This window comes from Eptatretus burgeri, chromosome 11, assembly GCF_056783735.1.
Source record: "Eptatretus burgeri isolate ZD-2024b chromosome 11, Ebu_testis_v1, whole genome shotgun sequence".
NCBI lineage: Eukaryota > Metazoa > Chordata > Myxini > Myxiniformes > Myxinidae > Eptatretus > Eptatretus burgeri.
This window is the reverse complement of record NC_140971.1, coordinates 72754820-72775352: the sequence shown is the minus strand read 5'-3', so window position 1 is coordinate 72775352 and position 20533 is coordinate 72754820. Positions and strand designations below refer to the sequence as shown.

General features: G+C 45.1%; 1 protein-coding gene across 5 annotated transcripts in view; it reads left to right on the top strand.

The window, feature by feature from the left end:
• Positions 1-20533, top strand: part of LOC147017364 (cGMP-dependent protein kinase 2-like) — a 123540-nt gene that overhangs the window by 75299 nt on the left and 27708 nt on the right. For all 5 annotated transcript variants that reach the window (XM_085846975.1, XM_085846976.1, XM_085846974.1 and 2 more), the window contains exon 19: positions 5669-5785. In XM_085846975.1, coding sequence (XP_085703101.1) covers positions 5669-5785 — 117 coding nt within the window. The remainder of the gene's footprint in view (positions 1-5668; positions 5786-20533) is intronic.

Sequence of the window (20533 nt, the reverse complement as noted above, 5' to 3'; positions counted from 1 at the left end):
AGGAGGTGGTAAAAGACGCTTCTCATGATCTTGAAGGCCTTGGTTTCCACGGCATCAAGCTGAGCAACGTGAGAGGCAGGGGTGCCAGCTCAGAAGGAAGAGCAGTATTCTCTCAAGCTGCAGATGAAGACCTTGTAGGTTGTTAAGAGTTCAGGTGTGCCAAGGAAGCACTATGCATGATGGAGGATGCCCAAACGGCTGGCTTTGGAGGCCAACTTTGAAATGTGGTTTGCCCAAGAAAGATCATATCTGACAGTGAGACCCAAGAGTTTGAGTGACTGAACTTCTTCAAGAGTATTGTTACAAGCATGTTTAAGCAATTGGTTCACTCTGTCTGCTGACAGACGTCAGTCTATGATAGAGGAACTACTCAATTTCAATTGAATTGTTTATTTTGAATACTGTAAAACACAAATCAGAACATGAATCTGCAACTTAGCAGTACTTTGGCTCTGAATTTAGCAAATTATATGGAGTGTCATTTTGAGTGCACGTGTACACTCACGGTAAAGCATTTGCTTCAATCAGTCTGTCTGTCTGGCAGTCAGACAAGATTGAAAATCATTCTAAAGAGGAAACTTACTGTTTTTAGAAACGTCATAAAGGACAAAAATAACAGGCATGAAGAAGTAATTTAACCTGTTCAATAAGGTGCTTTAAAAAATGGTGCATCAATGGCGGTAAAGTTCTGATTTAATGGGTTCTATGGTATTTAAAACTTTAATTTTATTTACATTGAATTATGTATTTGAACACTGTAGAACACAAATTGCATTGTTGCACTCCCAAAATCGTCAGTTTAACAGAACTTGGCCAAAATTTTATGCTGTCTCGACTATTCAAATTTGTGGCATGCTCTGAGGTTGGAAATAATAGCATAATTCTAACAAAATGGCAGCGGCTCATGATATAACAACAGAGCTAACTTCATATAAAATATCTGTTTGTTTAGTGGTGAATCCTTTTCTCAAAGATCGTTCCAAAATCGTCAGTTTCTCTGAGAAGAGTTGATAGAAGGTTCAATTCTGGACTGTTCCATTTGACCCATCGACTTGGTATGGTTGCCATCGCACCTGTTATTCAAAGTTCATGTACAAAGCTAATATAGATCGTGCTTGAAACACAAAGAAAGAGTTGAAAAGATGCTTTCCATGTCCTTTTTTCTCCAGAGTGCCCAGGGTAGGGTGTTCTTTGAACTCTCCAGTTAAGAAAGTAGAAGGGTGGGTTTGCGAAGGAGAGAGAGGGATGGGCAAAGATGGAGAGAGATGGACAGAGATGTCAGGATTGTAAGACATATTCCAAATGTGTGACCAGCTTTTGATTTTGTCAAGTTATGAAGAGGGGGAAGAGGCTGATACCTGCCTATCTGAAGGATGAGGGATGTCATGGCAGAGGGTGGAGTCATCAACAAATCGATGAAAATGATTTTCCAGAGTCAGAGAGATCGATGATGAAGATCAGGAATAGGACTGGGCCCAGGACACTGCCTTGGGGCAGTCCAGCTTTGACAGGGAGAGGAGATGAAAGGATTCCATTGAAAGCCACACATTGGCTATGAGAGTAGAGAAAGTCATGAACTCAAGAGTGGACTTGGTCTTGGATGCCATAGGCAGAGAGTTTGGAGAACAAGGCAGGATGCAAGACTGTATCGAAAGCTCTAAGTATGTCTCGAGAGATGGCTCTGATCTCATGTCTGACATTGAAGGCCTCCATTCATTGTTGGAAGAGTATGAGCAGCATGTCCAAGCTCCAGCAGCCTGGTCTGAATTCGAATTGATGATCTGATATATGAGGTCCTTGGAGAAAAGGAAGGATTTTCTGTCAATTATGATGATGAATTTCACTACCTTGCTGATGATTGGAAGTAAGCCAATTAGTCTATCGTTAAGGGGATCCATTTTTGCAGCTTATTTATGTAATGCTGTGATGTTGGCTGATTTCCAAGCAGATGGAAGATTACCTATGGTAAATGGCAGGGTGAAAAGGGCAGAGAGAGGACCTATAAGAGCAGCAGAGTAGGTTTTTAGGACACACAAGCTGATGGCATCCAGTCCAGTTGCAGAGTCAGGTTGTGTCAGTCCCGTGGAGCCACAAGGGTTTAGAGGAGGGAGACAAGATTGAAAGCTCAGTCTTGAGATTGGACAGATGTTGTTTTCTGGCCCTCTTGAGAGAAGACACTTGTTGTGGGTTTTGTGGAATGATTTGAGGTTGCTTTGGTTGGATTTGCCTTCCAGAAGGAGAATACAAGTTGTTTTAAAGTTGTTGGAGTATGTTTGGAGAAAGGGAAAACTGTTTGATGATCCTTCCAGGTGGGGGTAAACCCCCAGACATGACATCCTCAATGATCTTTGCTGATGACGCCTCTCTCTGCTGTGACATCCGTCATCCTTCTGAGACAGGCAGCAGGCTCTTCCCTCTCCTCAGAACGTGACAAATTCACAAACTGGTCAAACATTTGGAATATGGCTTTTAATCCTAAGAACTCTCTCTATCTCTTTCTCTATCTCGCTCGCTCTCGCTCTCTTTCTCTATCTCGCTGTCTCTCTCTCTCTCTCTCTCTCTCCTTCTCGCTCTCCCTCGCTCTCCCTTGCTCTCTCTCCTTCCCTCTCTCTCTTGCTCTCTCTCTCCCTCTTGCTCTCACTCTCGCTCTCTGTCTCTCTCTCTGTCTCTCTCTCTGTCTCTCTCTCTGTCTCTCTCTCTCTCTCTCTCTCTCTCTCTCTCTCTCTCTCTCTCTCTCTCTCTCTCTGTCTCCCTCTCTGTCTCTCTCTCTCTCTCTCTCTCTCTCTGTCTCTCTCCCTCTCTCTCTCTCTCTCTCTCTCTGTCTCTCTCTCTCTGTCTCTCTCTCTGTCTCTGTCTCTCTCTCTCTGTCTCTCTCTCTGTCTCTGTCTCTCTCTCTCTGTCTCTCTCTCTCTGTCTCTCTCTCTGTCTCTCTCTCTCTCTCTGTCTCTCTCTCTCTCTGTCTCTCTCTCCCTCTCTCTCCCCCCTCCCCCCAAAAGGACTATTCCACAAAACCTCCTGTCTACTTTTCCAAACAACTCTCTCAAAGAGATTCAGTCACTCAAATTCTTGGGTCTTACTCTCAGCAATGATCTCTCTTGGACAAGCCACATTTCAAATTTGGCCTCCAAAGCCAGACACCGACTGGGCATCCTTCATCATGCAAAGTCCTTCCTTGGCACACCTGTGCTCATATTCACCTACAAGGCATTTATCTGCAGCTTGACGGAGTACTGCTCTCCCCTCTGGGCTGGCTCCCCTGCCTCACATCTTGCTCAGCTTGATGCCGTGGAAACCAAGGTGTTCAAGATTATTGGAATCCGTCATGATGAAGTCTATGGGTCTATTGCTTCACCATGTGGTCTCTGTCTTCTTCCACCTCATTTCTGGTCTTACACGCACTGCCCTCTCTGTGCTTTGTCCCCGCTTTCCCCCAAGTAGCTGCAGGACGCACGCGGTCCACCAGCAACCCCTCCAAGTGAAACTGCCGAAATACAGAACCACTGCTCACCTCCACTCATTTACTCCTCTTTTTTCCTGCCTGTGGAACCATCTTCCATACTCTATTCAATCTCATTCTTCTATCCAGATCTGCAAGACAATTCTTCATCAAAATCTCAAGTCCTCCCCCATCCAAAAACTATGATCTTTTCTACACCCATCAAACCACCCCCCGCCCACACCCCTCCCAAAATTTTGCTAATGTATACTCTTGTCCACCCCTTGCATTCTTCCCTAACCCTCATCGTTACCTGCATCCCTTGTTTGTCCATCTCTGCCTAATTTATCCCTCTGCCCTGCTGTTGGCGTTTCCCCTTTCTTCTGTTGTTCCCTTTGTTAAGTTGTGTCCTTATTTGTTTTGTGTCTTAGCTCTTCCACGAGCCTTGACAATCTATAAAAAAGGGAATTGGTTTTTACACCTTTGTGTATTGAATACAGTGATGTTGGCTGACTTCCAAACAGATGGAATATGGCCGAGGGGAAATAAAAAGAAAAAAACACAATGAAGTGAGAGAAATGATGGAGTGGGTGCATACTCCAAAGACAGACCTACCAAGGTGCCACCAGGTTTTAGAGGAGAGATGTTGGAAAGTTCATTCTTGAGGTTTGACAGATGTTGTTTTTTGGCTCTCCTGAGTGGACACACACTTGTGTATTTTTGTGGAATGATCTGAGATTGCCTTCAGTCGGGTTTGCCTTCCAGGAAGAGAAGGCAAGTTGTTTAAAAGCAACTGCCACACCACAAGATTCAGTGTACCATGGGTGGGAAGAAGGGGAGGACAACTGAAAACGAGATGGCAAGGATCTGTCTATAAGAGAGAGTCGGTTTCTGTGGAAGTATTCCCAAGCTGAATTAATATCAGGGGTGGTAGATATAGGAGACCCATCCTGAAGTGTGATGGCTGCTTGCAATCCCTGCAGTTTGCCTGAGTGAACTACCAGACTTGCCAGCATCATTCCCATGGGTGATTAATTTATTCATACACCCATGTCCCTTTGTCAGGGAGGGGTATAACTTTTATATCAAGAGGTGGCTCATCACTTTCGATACCACTCAACTCTGAATTATCCAACATAGTTCCAAGCAATAATTTATGAAAATATCTTTTCTTGAATCATTTTTCTCGATTTACAAGAGCATGTCATAGTTAAAACCATGCATAGCTGAAATAAATTATAGAATTATTGGGTGTTAAGATTGCAAATTAATAGTCAAACTGGGCCTTTGAGTAACATCCTGCAGACAGAAAATTAGATCAATTAATGAAAGACATTGTACCTGAGGAGCTCGGTGGTAGCTTGCACAGCTGAACTCGCTGTGATGGATTGAATCCACATGTGAATGGGCTCGGATTACCAGCTTGTCATTCTAGTGTTTTGTACATATTGAATCACACTATCGAATAAATCATTATTTTGAGGGGGTGTTGGATGTTCAACTGTTTGTGTTTGCTTGCATTCACCTTTCGATGGTGAAAATCCATTTGTTAAAGTTTAATCAACAGTGGGTCATTGAAGCTTCATAAGACAATATTGTAAGACAACATCAGTCAAACAGACTGAACTTATGTATGGGATAAGTAATTTAACGACTTTGATGGCCGCCATTAAATTGGCTGACCTTACCACCATGGGTGTCTCCTGGCATAGGCTCAGTGCCAGGCTTGCCAACAATTGGTCCCAGTTCCTTTGACTCAATAGTTTATCCCAGAGTGTCTCTGAGCTTGTCCTTGTGTGAGTGACCTCTATGTGGACAAACTCCTTGCACCTTCATAAGATGGTGAGTCATTCATTAAACTGATTATATCAATGGGTTTAGTGAATTAACTTTAGAGAGGCCAAGCCCAAGTTTCCTTTTCTCTCCCAACTCCATGACATATCATAAAAGTATGTCTTTAGCAGTAGACGAGAAACGATACATCACAAATGGATTCAAATTGGAGAGTTTTTTGAGAAAAAAATTAATCTCAGCACTTCCCCTCAACCCACCATCACATATCCAATGAACAAAACTTAAATTCGAATTTCAAACTTTATATAGTATGTGTCCAGAAATATAATGTAGACCATACTCTTATATTACTGTTTTTCTATGCTACACATTGAAATAATTGTGGTGGTAGCAATACGAATTGATATGCAACCTCCTGTGACTGCTTCTCTCCCAAAGCCCCCCATTCATCAGCACAGATCCAAGGAAAATCTACGCAAAGATTCTCGAGGGATCCATGACGTTTCCCAACTGTGTGAGCCGTAGCGCACGGTCATTAATCAGCAAACTGTGCAAGTACGTCATCAGTCAAAGAAAGTTGCTGTTGATGTGCAAATCCATGTGACCATTACATACAACCCTTTTGGGTAGTGATTTTTTATGGTAATGACCTTTGGAGATCTCACCTGCTCCTTTTGTGTTCTACTCCTACTGCACTATTCTTACACCCTCCAACTCGCTCATCAACGCACTTTTTTTAACCTGTCACCTTCCGAGCAGTCATTACAAACAAGTGCCAATGGGTTTCAAAAGGACACTCGATAGACTATTTATCAGTGATTTGCCTTGTTGGGACCTCGTGGGTCTACTGAACAGGTGACTTTAAGTGTTTACAGATTGACGAGGATATTGTTGAGGGAAGATGGTCAACCCCATATGAGCTAGATCTGTGAGTAATTTGCTCAGGGAACTGAAACACAGCCTCTAGTGTTTGAGTGATTATATAGGGTTTCACTTTTGGGCAGTATGTTTTTTATCATATATGAAATATACACCAAAGATTAAAATAACATTGGTATGTAAATAAGAAACAGCAGCTGCGAGGCTGCTTGGTTTTTTTTTTAATTTCCAAAAAGTATGGATTTAGAATCCAATTTTTTCCAGTGTCTGTATCCCTCCTGTTCCCATGCCTTTGCCCACAAGGTTAGGGTGAGACCTTATCTGTGTGTGTCCCATATTCATGGGGCATGTCAGATTATACATCATGTGGGTTCGTTCCTTTTATGTAATCACATATATTTATAGCATCGCATCACTGCCTCTCCAAAAATATTGGTGTGGTACTATCCTCATTGGAAGCTGTTTTCACCGACTGATATCGTGTTATAGAAGGTCTAATTTATAATTATCGGATTAAAATAGTGGTCACAAAGTTTCCCTAATCAAACACATTGTATTTTTCTGGTCCTGCAATGGTCCCTATAGATGATTGATCGGTCCCAGGTGTTCACCAAACCAGTGCATGGTGTTGAGGCTGGGGGTTTCCGAATGGTGGGCTGGACGAGTGTGGATGCTTTGGTGGAGTTACTGTAGCTGGGGCATGTAATGTAAGAAATGATTGAAGAGAGCGTGTGGAATAGGAAAAAGTACATGTAGGATTCTAACTAAATACTCGCAATGCATATCTGCTCAAATGATTACATTGTCCTTATTATAATTCACGGACGGTGTTTGTGTGCAGTGGCAAATCCAGGGGGGTTTACTGGTTGCCCGGAACCCCCCCCTCCCAACAAAAAATATTTGCCATTACAGTGGCAAACCCATGGGTTCCCTGGTCACCCAGAACTCTTCCCATGAAAGTGTGCCACAAAAAAGGCCAGAAGCCTCAGAAAAACTGTATCAATACAGTACCTAATAAACAATAAACCACTAACAGCTCACAGTAATTTATTTGGAAATTATTTGGAAAATTTATAATTTTCTGTTATTTGGACACCCCCCCTACTCAATTCCTAGATTTCCCCCTGGTGTGAACAGTGTGTGTTTGTTTGTTGCGTCACTCCTGGGCTACTCGCTACTCCTACAGTTCTAGGCTGATTACGTTCAGACATACTACATAGGATCAGCATGACCCCAATTAATGTATAGGAGTGTTTTTATCTTTGCCGGTGGTCTTGGAGGGGATGGGGGGACGCAAATTCTCTATGTAAATAGGTATCGTGTAATGCTGCCTCCAGGTGGGGGAGGGTATTACAAGTGTCCACCATTTACAGTGTAGTTTTCCTGTCCTCTTGTTTTCCAGTGCAGTGAGGCATTTTGAATTATAAGCAGTGAGTATGTTTTTGCTTCGTGCACGTAACCTGGGTTTTTTTTTGCCTATACATAGCGATCAGTTACCTATACACTGCCCAAGTATGCATCAGAAGCATGTGTTGCATGATTGGAATAAGATTGCTCATAGGGCGGTTACTTTGCTGGTATACTTAAAACCTAAAAAAAAAAACTGATATAACTATCTTTACACTGTGTGTGTGCGCGCTTCGTTCTCCCCGGGGGTTCAAAATTGCAACACTACCCCCACCTCTCCTTTCAGCCTCTCCCGAGGCTGTTTCCAAGCTCTCGGGGCCCACTTGTCATGGAAACAACTTCCCTTATTCTGACCCATGTTACAAGTTTTACAGTTTATGTTCCTATGCTCAAAATATAAAACAATACCGGACTACATGTGGTGGCTCCATGCTGGGAGGTTCTATAGAACATCAACAAATATGGAAGATGTTCATCTCAGTCATCCTGATGGGAGGTGGTAAACAAGACTAGTTGTTGGAACAAAGTTTTGTTGAACATTTCCACCATCCCATCAGATTGAGGTATTAAGAGCACTGTGCAGGTTTTTCTAATTTATGAGTCTGCACAACTCTTTTCGACCCTGGTAAAATTTCTCAAAATTTCAACTCTGCTGCGCAGCTCTTCGCGGCTTTTTGGTTACAGAGGGCATAAGTCTCTGGCCATTTGGTAAAATAGTCCGTAACCACGAAGATATACTTATTACCTTGGCGGGTGCGTGGTAGTGGTCCTAGGATGTCCATGACCACCCACTTAAAGGGGGGCCCTCCTCGTGAAGTTGTAATGGGACCATCATTTTGGATGCCAGTCCATTATGAGCAGAACAGGCGTCGCATGCTCGACACCAGTCCTGTATATTGCGCCCCATATTCACCCAATACAACCTCTGACGGACCTGCGTTGTTGTGTTTGTCCTGCCCAAATGTCCGCTGGGGCGGGGACCATGCAATTGCTGCAAAATTGTGGTTTTAAATTTTTCTGGGACTATTGCCAGTCAAGAAGTTCTTTAAGAGGGAATGTCTACCCATTTGCAATACAAGATGTTATCTTTCAAGTCCAAGACCTTCCACTGAGCCCAGTATGCCTTTGCACACCGAGAGGAGCAATTTCCTCCACAGTAGGTCTCTTGCTTTCCCTTAGCAAATTGCACACTGGTCCCAGCACAGAATCTTCCCTCGGCCTCCTTTTCTCACCATCCTTCACCAGCTTCATTCATGAGCCTCCTCTTGGTTTGTATTGTTATATGTTTGTCTTTCCTGATCTTTGTCAATCCTGACATTGTTGTTCTACCCAATGTGAATGGTCTATTAATTTCTCGTCCATATTCTCCACCCACTTCAATCTTAAAACCCAGGAAGATGAAACTTTCCACTCTTTCCTTGTGATCATCTCACAATCTGAACACATTGATCTTCTCAGTTGACAAGATATAGTTTTTTTAGGTTGAAATAAATACCAGCTTTTTCACTTTCCTTCTTCACCATCTGCAATAGTTTCATCAAGTCCTCTTTACTTTCTGCCAACAGAGTGGTATCATCACCAATGCCTTTTGTTGTTGATACATCTTCCTCCAATCCTAACTCTAGCCTCAACGTCATCCAAGTCAGATTTCCTCATGATACACTCAATATAGAGATTGAACAATCAAGGGGAGAGAATCCACCCCTGTCTAACCTCATTTCCCAATTCATTGCAAACCATTCTATCTCTCCATTTTATGTTCTTACTGAAACCTCTTATTTAGTGTACAGACTTCTTATTAGGCATATCAGGTGGTCTGAAATTAAATGGTGGAGGAGCACCTCATGAGCCATTGGCCATCCATATATAGTGTCCAACTGTGTCTGCGGATGTCTTCCTGCAGTTGGGTGACGTTTTTTTAGGAGGTTGGTGGCAGGATTTGTACTCTGGCTACCGTAAAACACTTCATTCCACAAAGCCCACAAACACAAAGAAAACTGAAAACCCACTCCATGGGAGTACCTCTTGTGTTGCTGCCCATCACAGGGCAGTTCACTGGATGGCAGGATTGGAGCAAAGTCTTTGGGACCCCCATTCCTTGATGATGGGAGGAAAAGCATGGGGTAAACTTGCTGGGTCAGATTGTGGTGGTGTGTGGCAGAGTGGTGCTGAGGTGTCATCCACCAGATGGTATGCTCCTTGGGTTAACCTGAGGCAGTCCCTTCAGGTGGGTGCCTGGAATATCCTATCCATAAGAGAGGATGATCACCTGTCTGTTATCATCTGAGCTCAGCTGAAGCATTTGAGCATCGGTATTGCAGCACTGTCTGAGGTTTGGAGACAGGATAGTGGCGAGATCATGGTGGGTGGTTACACCTACTGTTGTTCTTGTCTGGCTGATGGTTACCATGCCCAAGGAGTTGCTATAGCTGTGTCCAACAAGCTGACTCAAATGATAATTGATGTAACACCGGTCAACGAGCGTGTGATGAGACGAAAGATTCGTCACTCCTTGGGTGTCCTTTCCCTGGTCTCTGCATATGCTCCAACTAAGGTGAGTGATCTCACTGTGAAGGACTCATTCAATACCGCGCTCGAGACTCCATTAGAAGCATGCACCAGGGAGGAGCAACATTCTGTCATCCGTTTCTTTCATCACTCCTGAGGGGTCATTTCTCTGGTCTCTGGATATGCTCCGAATGAGGTTTGTCACACTTCGTGAAAGACTTATTCCATACCACACTCGAGTCTGTGGTTGATCAGTGCCCCAGGTGAGATACTCTTCTAGTCTTGGGAGATTTCAATGCATCGACAAATTTATAGGGATGGTTGCGAGACATGTGTTGGTCCCCATGGGTGTGGAATTGTGAAGCAGAAGAGCACTAAGTTCCTTGATTTTGCAAGAAGTCGTGGAATTGGGGTGGCTGGTTCATGGTTTCAGCACCCACAGGCTAATTGTTGGACTTGGTATTCCAACGCTGGTGGTATAGCAAAGGAGATTGAGCATGTGTTCATTGATGGTCACCAGAGGGTGATCCACAACTGCAGGGTCGACTGGAGTGTTCAGTTTCTCAATAATGACCACAAGCTTGTTGTAGCAACTCTGAAGTTTCAGCTCAAATTCCTGAGAATGGTACCCTTCCAGCCTAGGCTGCATGTTGGTAAGCTCACGAATGAGAAGGTGGCTGAGGAATTTGTGAACAGGCTGAGTGGGGATTTTGGGGTGGGGGTGGGGGTCTGGGTGCTTTGGACAATTCTGAAGAGTTGTGGAGTGCCTTCAAGACCACCATCCTTGATGTTGCTGGTGGATGTCTTGGAACTCACCAGAGGGCGAAGAAGAATTTTGTCTCTCGAGGGACACTGGATACCATTGACCAGAGTCGCAAGGCCAGGCTGAATGGCAGAGCTGTTCAGGGAGTTGAAGCATAAAACTGCACATGTGCTGAGGGTGGACAAGGAGGCCTGTGTGTGAGGAATCTGTGAGGGGGTAGAGCATCACCTGTGCTCAAGTGATTCTCATCCTGTTGACAGGGGAAATCATGCATTGCGTTCGTCCAAGTAAAGCCCATCCCTCGGTGTATTGCAGTTGGAGCGGAAGGTGGTGGGCTCTTGACAGAGGAGTCCGAAGTGCAGGCCTGTTAGGCTGGTTACTTTGAGCTGCTGTACCAGGCTGATCCACCAGCTGTCAAGTTGGATGTCAGTGGTTATACTATCCCTATTGCTGACCCTCCAATCAACTGTGATCCATCTTAGTTGGTGGAAACACAAGCTGTGGTGAACAGGTTGAAATTGGGTAAAGCTCCTGGGATCTGTGGCATCCATGCTGAACTTCTCAAGGCTGGTGGAACTACTGTTCTCATGTCATTGCATGCAGTTCGGTACTCTGCCTGGAACACAGGCATCATCTCAACTGACTGGAAGAGGGGCCTTGTTTTCCCTCTCTGGAAAGGGAAGGGTGATCACTAGGACTGCAATAACTACCGAGGGATGATGCTGCTCTCAGTGCCGGGCAAGGTCTTTGCTCGGATAATTCTTGATAGGGTTTGCCACCATCTGCTTAAGCACCAGCATCCAGAGCAGTCAGGCTTTACACCAAAGAGGTCAACAATTGACCGTATCTTTGCACTTCAGGTCCTCACTGAATGGAGGGAGACGAGAGTTTCGGCAGGGGCTCCTTGCAGCTTATGTTGATCTCTGTAAAGCGTTTTATTCAGTGAATCGGGATGCCCTCTGGAGAATTCTTCGTGGGGTGCCACCAAAACTGATTGATCTGATTACTGAAATATACTCTGATACTGAGAGTGCTGTGAGATGTGGTGCTGCTATCTCTGACTTATTTCGAGTTATTATTGGAGTTCGTCAGGGGGTGTGTACTGGCTCTGGAATTGTGGCTCCACTGTCCATGCTATGAGAGCACTGGATTGCCCTGCACATGGGCAGATATGCAGGAACTGTGGAAAACTAAATAATTTTGCCAAAGTACGTCACTCTCCCCCTGCCACGACACCAGCACCATGAAGATCTCAACCTCCACACACACACACAACACCCACCAGGCTCCAGCCCGGTGGCTTTCAAAACATGTGCCGTTCAACTGGGTGATGTGTGTGCACACCTGCTATTGGACACATGGGCTAAAGTATCTTTACTCAACCTGGACAATCATAAATGATTTTTCACCCACCTGCCACTACAGCACCTCTCCACTGCTCTCTGTGGGTATGGCAGTTCCAAAATCGACATAATGGGCACCATCCATTACCTGTGCACTCCGGCACCAAGCATTTGACTGCATTATCATTCCACATCGTCTGTCGCGCTGCCAACCTCCTGGGCCTCGACCTCTTCACAAGGCTAGGTTTCTCCCTAATGGATGCCAGTGGGTCAGCAGTTCTGCAGCTCACCTCCCGTTGTCAGCAGAAATGGCCCACACTGTTTAACAGACTGGGTTGCCTCACCACCATCACCCACCAGCCCCTCCTCGACCCAACGGTGACCCCGGTCATCCAGCCACTGCGATGCATCCCGCTTGATCTCTCTGCTGAACTCAAACTCCTGTTGGAAGCTGGAATTATCGAACCAGTCAATGCGGCCGCTTGAATCTCAAACCTGGTGATTGCCAGTCGGGGGGACTGCGTACCTGTGTGGACCTTCATGCAAAAAACAGGGCTGTCATCCCAGACAAATTCCCACTACCCACATCTGAAGAACTGGCCACCCTTCTATGGCTCCATGGTGTTTTCTAAGATGGATCTTCGCCAGGGCTATCTCCAGGTGCCCTTCCACCCTAATAGCAGGGGCCTGATGGCATTTGTAACTTATGCTGGAGTATTCCACTACACTAGGATGCCTTTTGAGCTCAGCTCGGCTCCAAGATGCTTTCAGAAAGTGATGTCCTCCATCCGAGTTGGGATTTCAGGAGTGGCCATTTACCGAGACAACATCGTCACACACGGGTCTGACGTATCTGTCCACGATGAGCGTCTGCACAGGGTGTTTGCAGCGCTCGCCAAACACAACCTCACCTCGAATGGTGAAAAGTGTGTTTTCTATGCCGGCTATTGAGTTCGTGGGATTTCGTCTGTCAACTCGGGGCATCTTTTCCCGCTTCAATCCAACATCCAGGCAATCCATTGCATTCAGGAGTCCACCTTAGCAGCCCATGTTGCATTGTTGCTTCTTTCCTGGGCATGACGGCGTATTACCTGTGGTTCCTGCTGCGATACTCCACCATGGCGGTACTGCTCTGCCAGCAACTCATAAAGGATGAGCCCTGGGTTGGGACACCGGCCTGTGCTGAGGCCGTCTACTTCTTGAAATCTCAGCTTACCACATCACCCAGCCTGGCTCATTTCTACCTGGCCAACCGCACCCTCGACACCTGCGATGCTTTTGCCACTGCTGTGGGAGCTGTGCTTTTGCAGGTGCAGAATGGTGTGGAGAAGCCCATCGCCTTTGCTTCCTGTGCCCTAACCCCTATGGAACAGAGGTATTCTGTGGGTGAACGTGAGGCACTGGCCTGTGTCTGGGCATGTGAGCGATGGCATATGTATGTTCACCCTCCGGAATGACCACCAAGCACTCACAACTGTGCTGTCTACCTCGGGCACAGGCCACAAACCGCTCTGACTGCATCCGTGGTCCGAACACCTCTATCAGTACGACTTTCAGCTCCAATTTACTCCTGATAGGGAGAATGTGGTGACAGACCTACTCTCCCGCTCTGTTGACACCCTGGCCTCTACCAGCTGCTCTGACAGCGGGGCGCATGACCTCATTCAGTTGTTTCATGCCCCTCTCCAAGCCACTGTGTCCCGACAGGAGCTCCAGCAGGCCTCTGGGCAGGACTCCACCCTCTCAACACTCTGCACCGACATCAGGACTGGATGGCCATCTCATGTGTCTGAGGAGCTAATGCCATTCGTTCATGTCAAAGAGGACCTATCCTGCTGGAATGACACCTGTGTGACCTGCGGGCTCTGCACTGTGGTCCCACTTGCTTTGCATGCACGTGTTTTGGGAGTGGTGCATGAGGGTCACTTGGGCATAGTGAAGCTTAAACAAAGGTGCCGGGACTTGATGTGGTGGCCAGGGATCGAACGCGACATCAAAGCCATGGTAAAGTATTGCGCCACCTGCCTGGTCAGTGGCAAAATCGGCCCTCCGGCCCCGCCTCCCCGGTAGTCACTTGGCTGGCCAACCAGGCCATGGGAACATATCCAATTAGACATCTGTGGTGAAATCCATAGTGTTCCTCATCACCAGTGCTTTCTGGTGGTGGTCTATGACCTGCACTCCAAATGACCGGAGGTAATCCCCGTGGGGACGGTCACCACTAGAGCAATAGTCGACACCCTCAACATGCTCTTTGCATGCTTGTCATTAGGCCATTACCACTGACAATGGGCCTCAATTCACTTTACCAATCTACCATCCTCAGGCTAATGGAGGGGTAGAGCGTTTCAACCAAACACTTTAAAACGGCATCCGAGCACACCTGGCCCAGGGTTGCACTTTTGAAACGGCTTTACTCCAGACACTGCTACACTACAGGGCGACGCAACGCTCCACTACTGGAGTCTCACCAGCATCATTGATGGTCGACCGTGAGCTGCAGCTGCACATGGATAGGCTTCGGCCATCAGCAGCCCAGGCTTCTCCTAACAGCACTCGGGCTGCAGTTAAGGAGCACCAACACAAGATGAAGCAGTGCTTTGACAGGACATGCAGGGCTAAGACGCCCACCATCCAGGTCTCAGATTGGGTTAGAACCCGTCGCCCTCATCGTGACAACAAACTCCGCTCCTTCTGATCCATGCCCCTTCAGGTCAGCCATCAGCAGGAGCCAGCTACATTCCAGCTGACTGACGGCTCCCGTTGGCATACGAGCTGACGACTGAAGGTGCCGGCTCCCTAAAGTTCTGGTGCGGATGTGCCTGCTCTCCTGTCTATGCCCGCAGTGTTGCTGGACATGCCCGTGGCCCTGCAAGACATGCCTGACATCCTGCTGGCTGATGCACCACTAGACATGCCTGCTGCCCAGTTGCCTGTGCCGCAGCCTCCACTGGATGGATCTCAACCTCGGTCTGTCCGGGTCTGGGCCCGCCCAGGTTACCTACGGGACCTTGTGTCCTCTTTCCACACCTGAACTTTCCAAAGGAGGGGGGGAGTGTTCTATCCATAGACTGGCATGTTACATCAGTGCTGTGAGCTAATAGTTGTTCGCATTGTTGCTTTCTGACAACTGTACTGGTTTACGGTGCCCCTCCTGTTTTGCAGCGCCCCCCCCCCCCATTTTGTGAGAACCGACGATTAAAAGCCGTGAGTTTGATTACACTGACCTATGTAGTCGTGTCCTGTCTCTAACACAACACGACCTCAGATTATACCCCTATTGGTTCTTACTCGTATTCTCTTTCTTCGAAGGTTGACATCATATTGCTACCTCGTTTATATAGAGTTTTGTTATCCGCCTTCCATCTTCCTTTCAACTGTGTTTCTTTTGTCACATATTTTCCTGTTCTACTCCAAAAGGACCCCAATCATCAACCTCGATTGTCCTGGGATTCCTCTGATCTTTTAAAATAGCTCTTGTTTTTCCTGCTCTGTTATCATTTTCCATCTCTATGCATACTTCTTTGAAATATTTATCTTTGGCTTTCCTAGCATGTCGTTGTAAGTCGGCATTTAGCTGCGTAATGTGCTCTCTTGATGCCCCTTTAGTTTTTATCTTTCTTCTGTCTGAAATATTTATTGCCTCTTCTGACAGCCATTTAGCCTTCTTCCTTCTGCTTGCTTTTGGGATGTTGTTTTTGGCCTCTTCTTTTACAATGCCTTTAACATTTTGCCACAATTCGTTTGACATTCTGTCAACCAAGTCCAGCCCTGCAAAATGGTTTTATGCAAAACCTTTATTACTTATTGTTTAGATATATTTTCAAATAGCCTGGTGTTGGCTTAGTGGTTAGGGTGGCGGCTTGGGATCCCAGTGTCCTGAGTTCAAGCCCCGTTGGCTGCTGAATTAACACCAGGGGGTTGACTCAGCCTGTCATCCTTCCGAGGTCGGCGAAATGAGTGCCAGTTGTACTGGTCCCGGTGTATGCCCCGGTTAGAATAGGTGTACCATATCCCTGTGTGTCGTAAGAGGCGACCAGGGTTGACGTCAGGAAGGGCATCCAGCCATAAAACATTGCCTCACAAAAAGCCAAACCCCTGCACAGCAGGGAAAAATGGCTGTAAAAACGGTCATTTTGTTTAGATATATTTTCAAGGTCATACCTGGTTGGAATTTTTTTTACACCTTTCTCAGTTTAATTCGTAGTTTTGCTACAACGAGTTCATGACCTCTCTCACAATCTGTGCCTGGCGAAGTATTGGCAGATTGCACAGCACTTCCCCCATCTTCTGTTGAATATAATGTAGTTAATCTGGTGTCTATGTTGCCCACCAGGTGACGTCCATGTCTACAGTTTGCGCTTGGGTTGTTTTACAATCACAAGATCATTCGTCACACAGAACTCTCGCATTTGCTACCCTGGATCATTTTGGATACCAGTTCTGTGCTTTCCTGCCATTCCTGGTACTTCTCCTTCTCAAATTTTTGCATTCTAATTTCCCATAATAATTTAAAAAAATCTCCTTTTGGCACCTGTTCTACCAGTTCCTGCAACTTTCCATAAAACTCCTCCATAGCTTCTTCATCTGCTGTAGAAGTTGGAGTATATATCTGAATAATGGTGGTGGTCACTGGATGTCCTTTAAATCTCCCTGATATCTGGTGGTCGGTAGACTTCTGACTCAGAGATTGGACGGACATTCCAGAGGTGTAATGCAACAAAATCCTCAAAAAAAATAATCTCCTAAGGTTCAAACTTTTGAACCTATAAAGTAGACGAGTCATGTTTTTTTTTTTTGTTGTCTTCTTTTTGTATACACAGTTGAAGCTCGTGGAATAGCGAAAACACTGAACAGATCAGGATGTAACAGGATGCAAAGGGAACAGTAGCGATACATGCAAAAGGAATAGTAGAGAGAGTAGAAATAAAGGGTGTGTGGGGGTGGAGGGGGGCAGCACAACAACAGAGTAGAAGACTAGGAAAGAGGGAGGCTCGGACAAACAAATGGTGTGGGGAGTAATTGGGGGGGGGGGTGGGCAGGAGATGATGCATGGGGCGGACAAGATCAATCCAGAAGGAAACTTCAAGGATGGAAAACCTGAAATTTGGATGGAGGAGTAGGGGGGGTGGTTAGTGAGGGTAGAAAATATCATGGTTTTGGATTTGGGACGATCTCAGATGGTGGTGAACTGTGGAGGATTTCAAATGCAATAACACTCGTTAAACTTTTGGACAGCATCGCTACGCTACATAACTGATGGACTCAAAATATCTGGTTTGAAATTCTTCTTATTCATCCTCTTATTATTCTTTGCTGATGGCCTAACTCAAAATTGGTTTAAATATTTATCCACTGCATTTTATGGTGTGAAGGGCCATGACTACTCAAATCTTTCATAACTTGAAAGGATTCCACGAAAATTAGACATAACTACGCGTAGGAATATGAAGGGAAAAGAGGGATTGGTGGGCCAACACCTGTCAATCACCATGATGGCCGTGGGGCTATGGCAACACAATTGCCCAAAGGCAAATCACACCTATATGGGTTTGGTTAACGGAAGAATATTTTGTTCGGTCCAGTCCTACAAGGGCATATTGTGCAGACTGCAGGAACTTCCTTCTGTCTGTGGAGCTTGCTGACATGTACACAGACATGCACTGTTTGTCATTCACTCATCATCATTGAAGTGTCACAGAGATGAAATAAAGTTCTCGAGTAAAATCATACATACTGCTTGACATGTTATTATTGCTGTCTATTATACAAGTATAACATAGTAGTATGACTATTTCACCCTTTGAACCCGAGCAGCTGTTTTACTGGCCACTATTCAAACCTCCATATATCCGAGTGGCCGGATTTTTCTCCAATGAGCCCAGAGTGAGGGAACCAAAAGTCCAAGGACCTCAGGGTTCAAAGGGTTAATGCCAATGTGTTTTCACACATCAGATAATTCATCATGCAATCACAATATTTCTCCAGCATGTAAATACATTTTTAAAAGTACAAAAATGGGTCATACAATTTTTTTTAACTCGCAAGTAAAATTTGACGTGAATGTGTCAATGGATGTGCCTCCACTCACATTAGAGGTCAACCCACCGTTATGTTTGATCTCAATTAAAGGTCACTGTTACATAATTAATGGACCAGAGAGAGAGAGAGAGAGAGAGAGAGAGAGAGATAGATCTTCAAAGGGCACATGACCTTTGACCTGTTCAATCTAAAATAGAATCAGTTCATCTTTTTTTTTGCAGTCCAGATGTGTATCAAGTATGGTTGAAGTATCTTGAGTGGTTCATAAGTTATTGTAGCAACACAGATTTTAAATTAAAGGACACTTGTCCTTGGGCCTATGACCTTTTGAACCAAAGATTTAAGCTGTTCGTCTTCATATTACAGTCCATAATTATGCCAAGTTTGGTCCAAATCCCTTCAGCGGTTCACAAGTTGTCGTGGTAACGAAAACCTGCGAATGGTTGTGCCTGCAAATGACACGATACATCTCTCTCGATTTGGGCTCACAATCCCCACAGAGCACAAACACCAGCTGAAGCGTGTGTGTGTGTGTGTGTGTGTGTGTGTGTGTGTGTGTGTGTGTGTGTGTGTGTGTGTGTGTGTGTGTGTGTGTGTGTGTGTGTGTGTGTGTGTGTGTGTGTGTACGTACGTACGTGTTGTATCGGTGGTTTCACATGATAATTTCTTGTGACCATTACTATGTTTACATAATTTTTGGCGAACCATCCCTCCATCCTTTGACATTTTTTTTCTGTGGGAATCTTACATGGTCAGAGGCATATCCACTAACACATTAGCATCAAATTCTACTTTCCAGTTAAAATGTTTTTTTTTCATTACTTGTAAACCTATCATTGACTGGGTTGGATGTCATTAATGGCTTTGCCCTATTCCAATTGCAAATCACTGCCACGCGATTTCTTTGACTGCTTTTGTGACCAGAAAAGACCGGCATTTTACCGATTTTGCAGGGTTACAGGATTACAATTTTTACAGGATTTTACAGATTACAGGATTACAAGAACAGGATTTTACATGTTTTGTGAACAGAAAGAAAACAATATATTTCTATATTTATAGGTAGATAGATACTTGTTTTTATGTGGATGTGTATATGACCAAAATCGGTGGCATAGTTACACCAGTGCGTCTGTTCTGAGTTGGAGGCCAGCCAAGTCAAACCAAAGATATATATATATATATATATATATATATATATATATATATATATATATATATATATATATATATATATATATATATATATATATATATATATATATATATATATATATATATATATATATATATATATATATATATATATATATATATATATATATATATATATATATATATATATATATATATATATATATATATATATTTGCGGGCCGGGGGTCGGGTGAAAAGACCACTAGGTGGGGAAAGCCATCTCGGCTCCCCCCAAACTCCTCAGAATGGTAGGCCATCGCACATGGATAATTCCGTGACATGGCGGGTCGCTTAACCGACCGTGGACGCCACTAACTCAACCACGTGACTTAGGGTCCTCCGCTTAGTTAATCTGATTACCAAAAAATAACCACGTGATTTTGAATTACCGGGGAACAAGCCATCGGTACGCCTTGTCCGAACCGGCTCACTCTACCGGACCGGATCACTTTACCGAATCAGATGGTGGTGGGTGGTCGTATGGCAGCTGAGCTGCCGGGGTAGCTATCATTTCTGGAAGCGTGACTGTGTCGCTGATGCAGTGCCCCTCTACCAGTACACACACTGGAAGTGGTACTCATTTCGCCGACCTCGGAAGGATGACAGGCTGAGTCAACCCTCTGGTGTATTAATTGAGCGGCCGACGGGGCTTGAACTCAGGACCCAAGAATCCCAAGCTGCCACCCTAACCACTGAGCCAACACCAGGCTTACCGGATCAGATGCAGCTGAGCGACACTGCCAAGGACATACCGGCTAAAAGGAACGGATTGTTGGGAATAAAGTCCCGGCTAAGCTCGGATTTGGACCATGCTGGACCAATGGAAGAAAAGACAAAAATGAGCAGGGAACATTTCTAATAATTTATTTACAATGGGTGAGGAAACAGTGCTGTGAGGCTTCGGCACTTGCACACTCCAAGGAAGTGCAAGAATGAAAATTGGTTGTGGTACGATCAAGATTTATTGGGGTGTGTTGTGCAGAGATAGGGGAGAGAGATGTGGTGCAGCAATAATCAAGCAACTTATAAAAGCGGACACAGAGCAGACCTAACCCAAAAATAATAATAACGATCTTCTTCAGGCTTACTTACATAGACAGGTGCCAGAACACACACACACACACACACACACACACACACACACACACACACACACACACACAC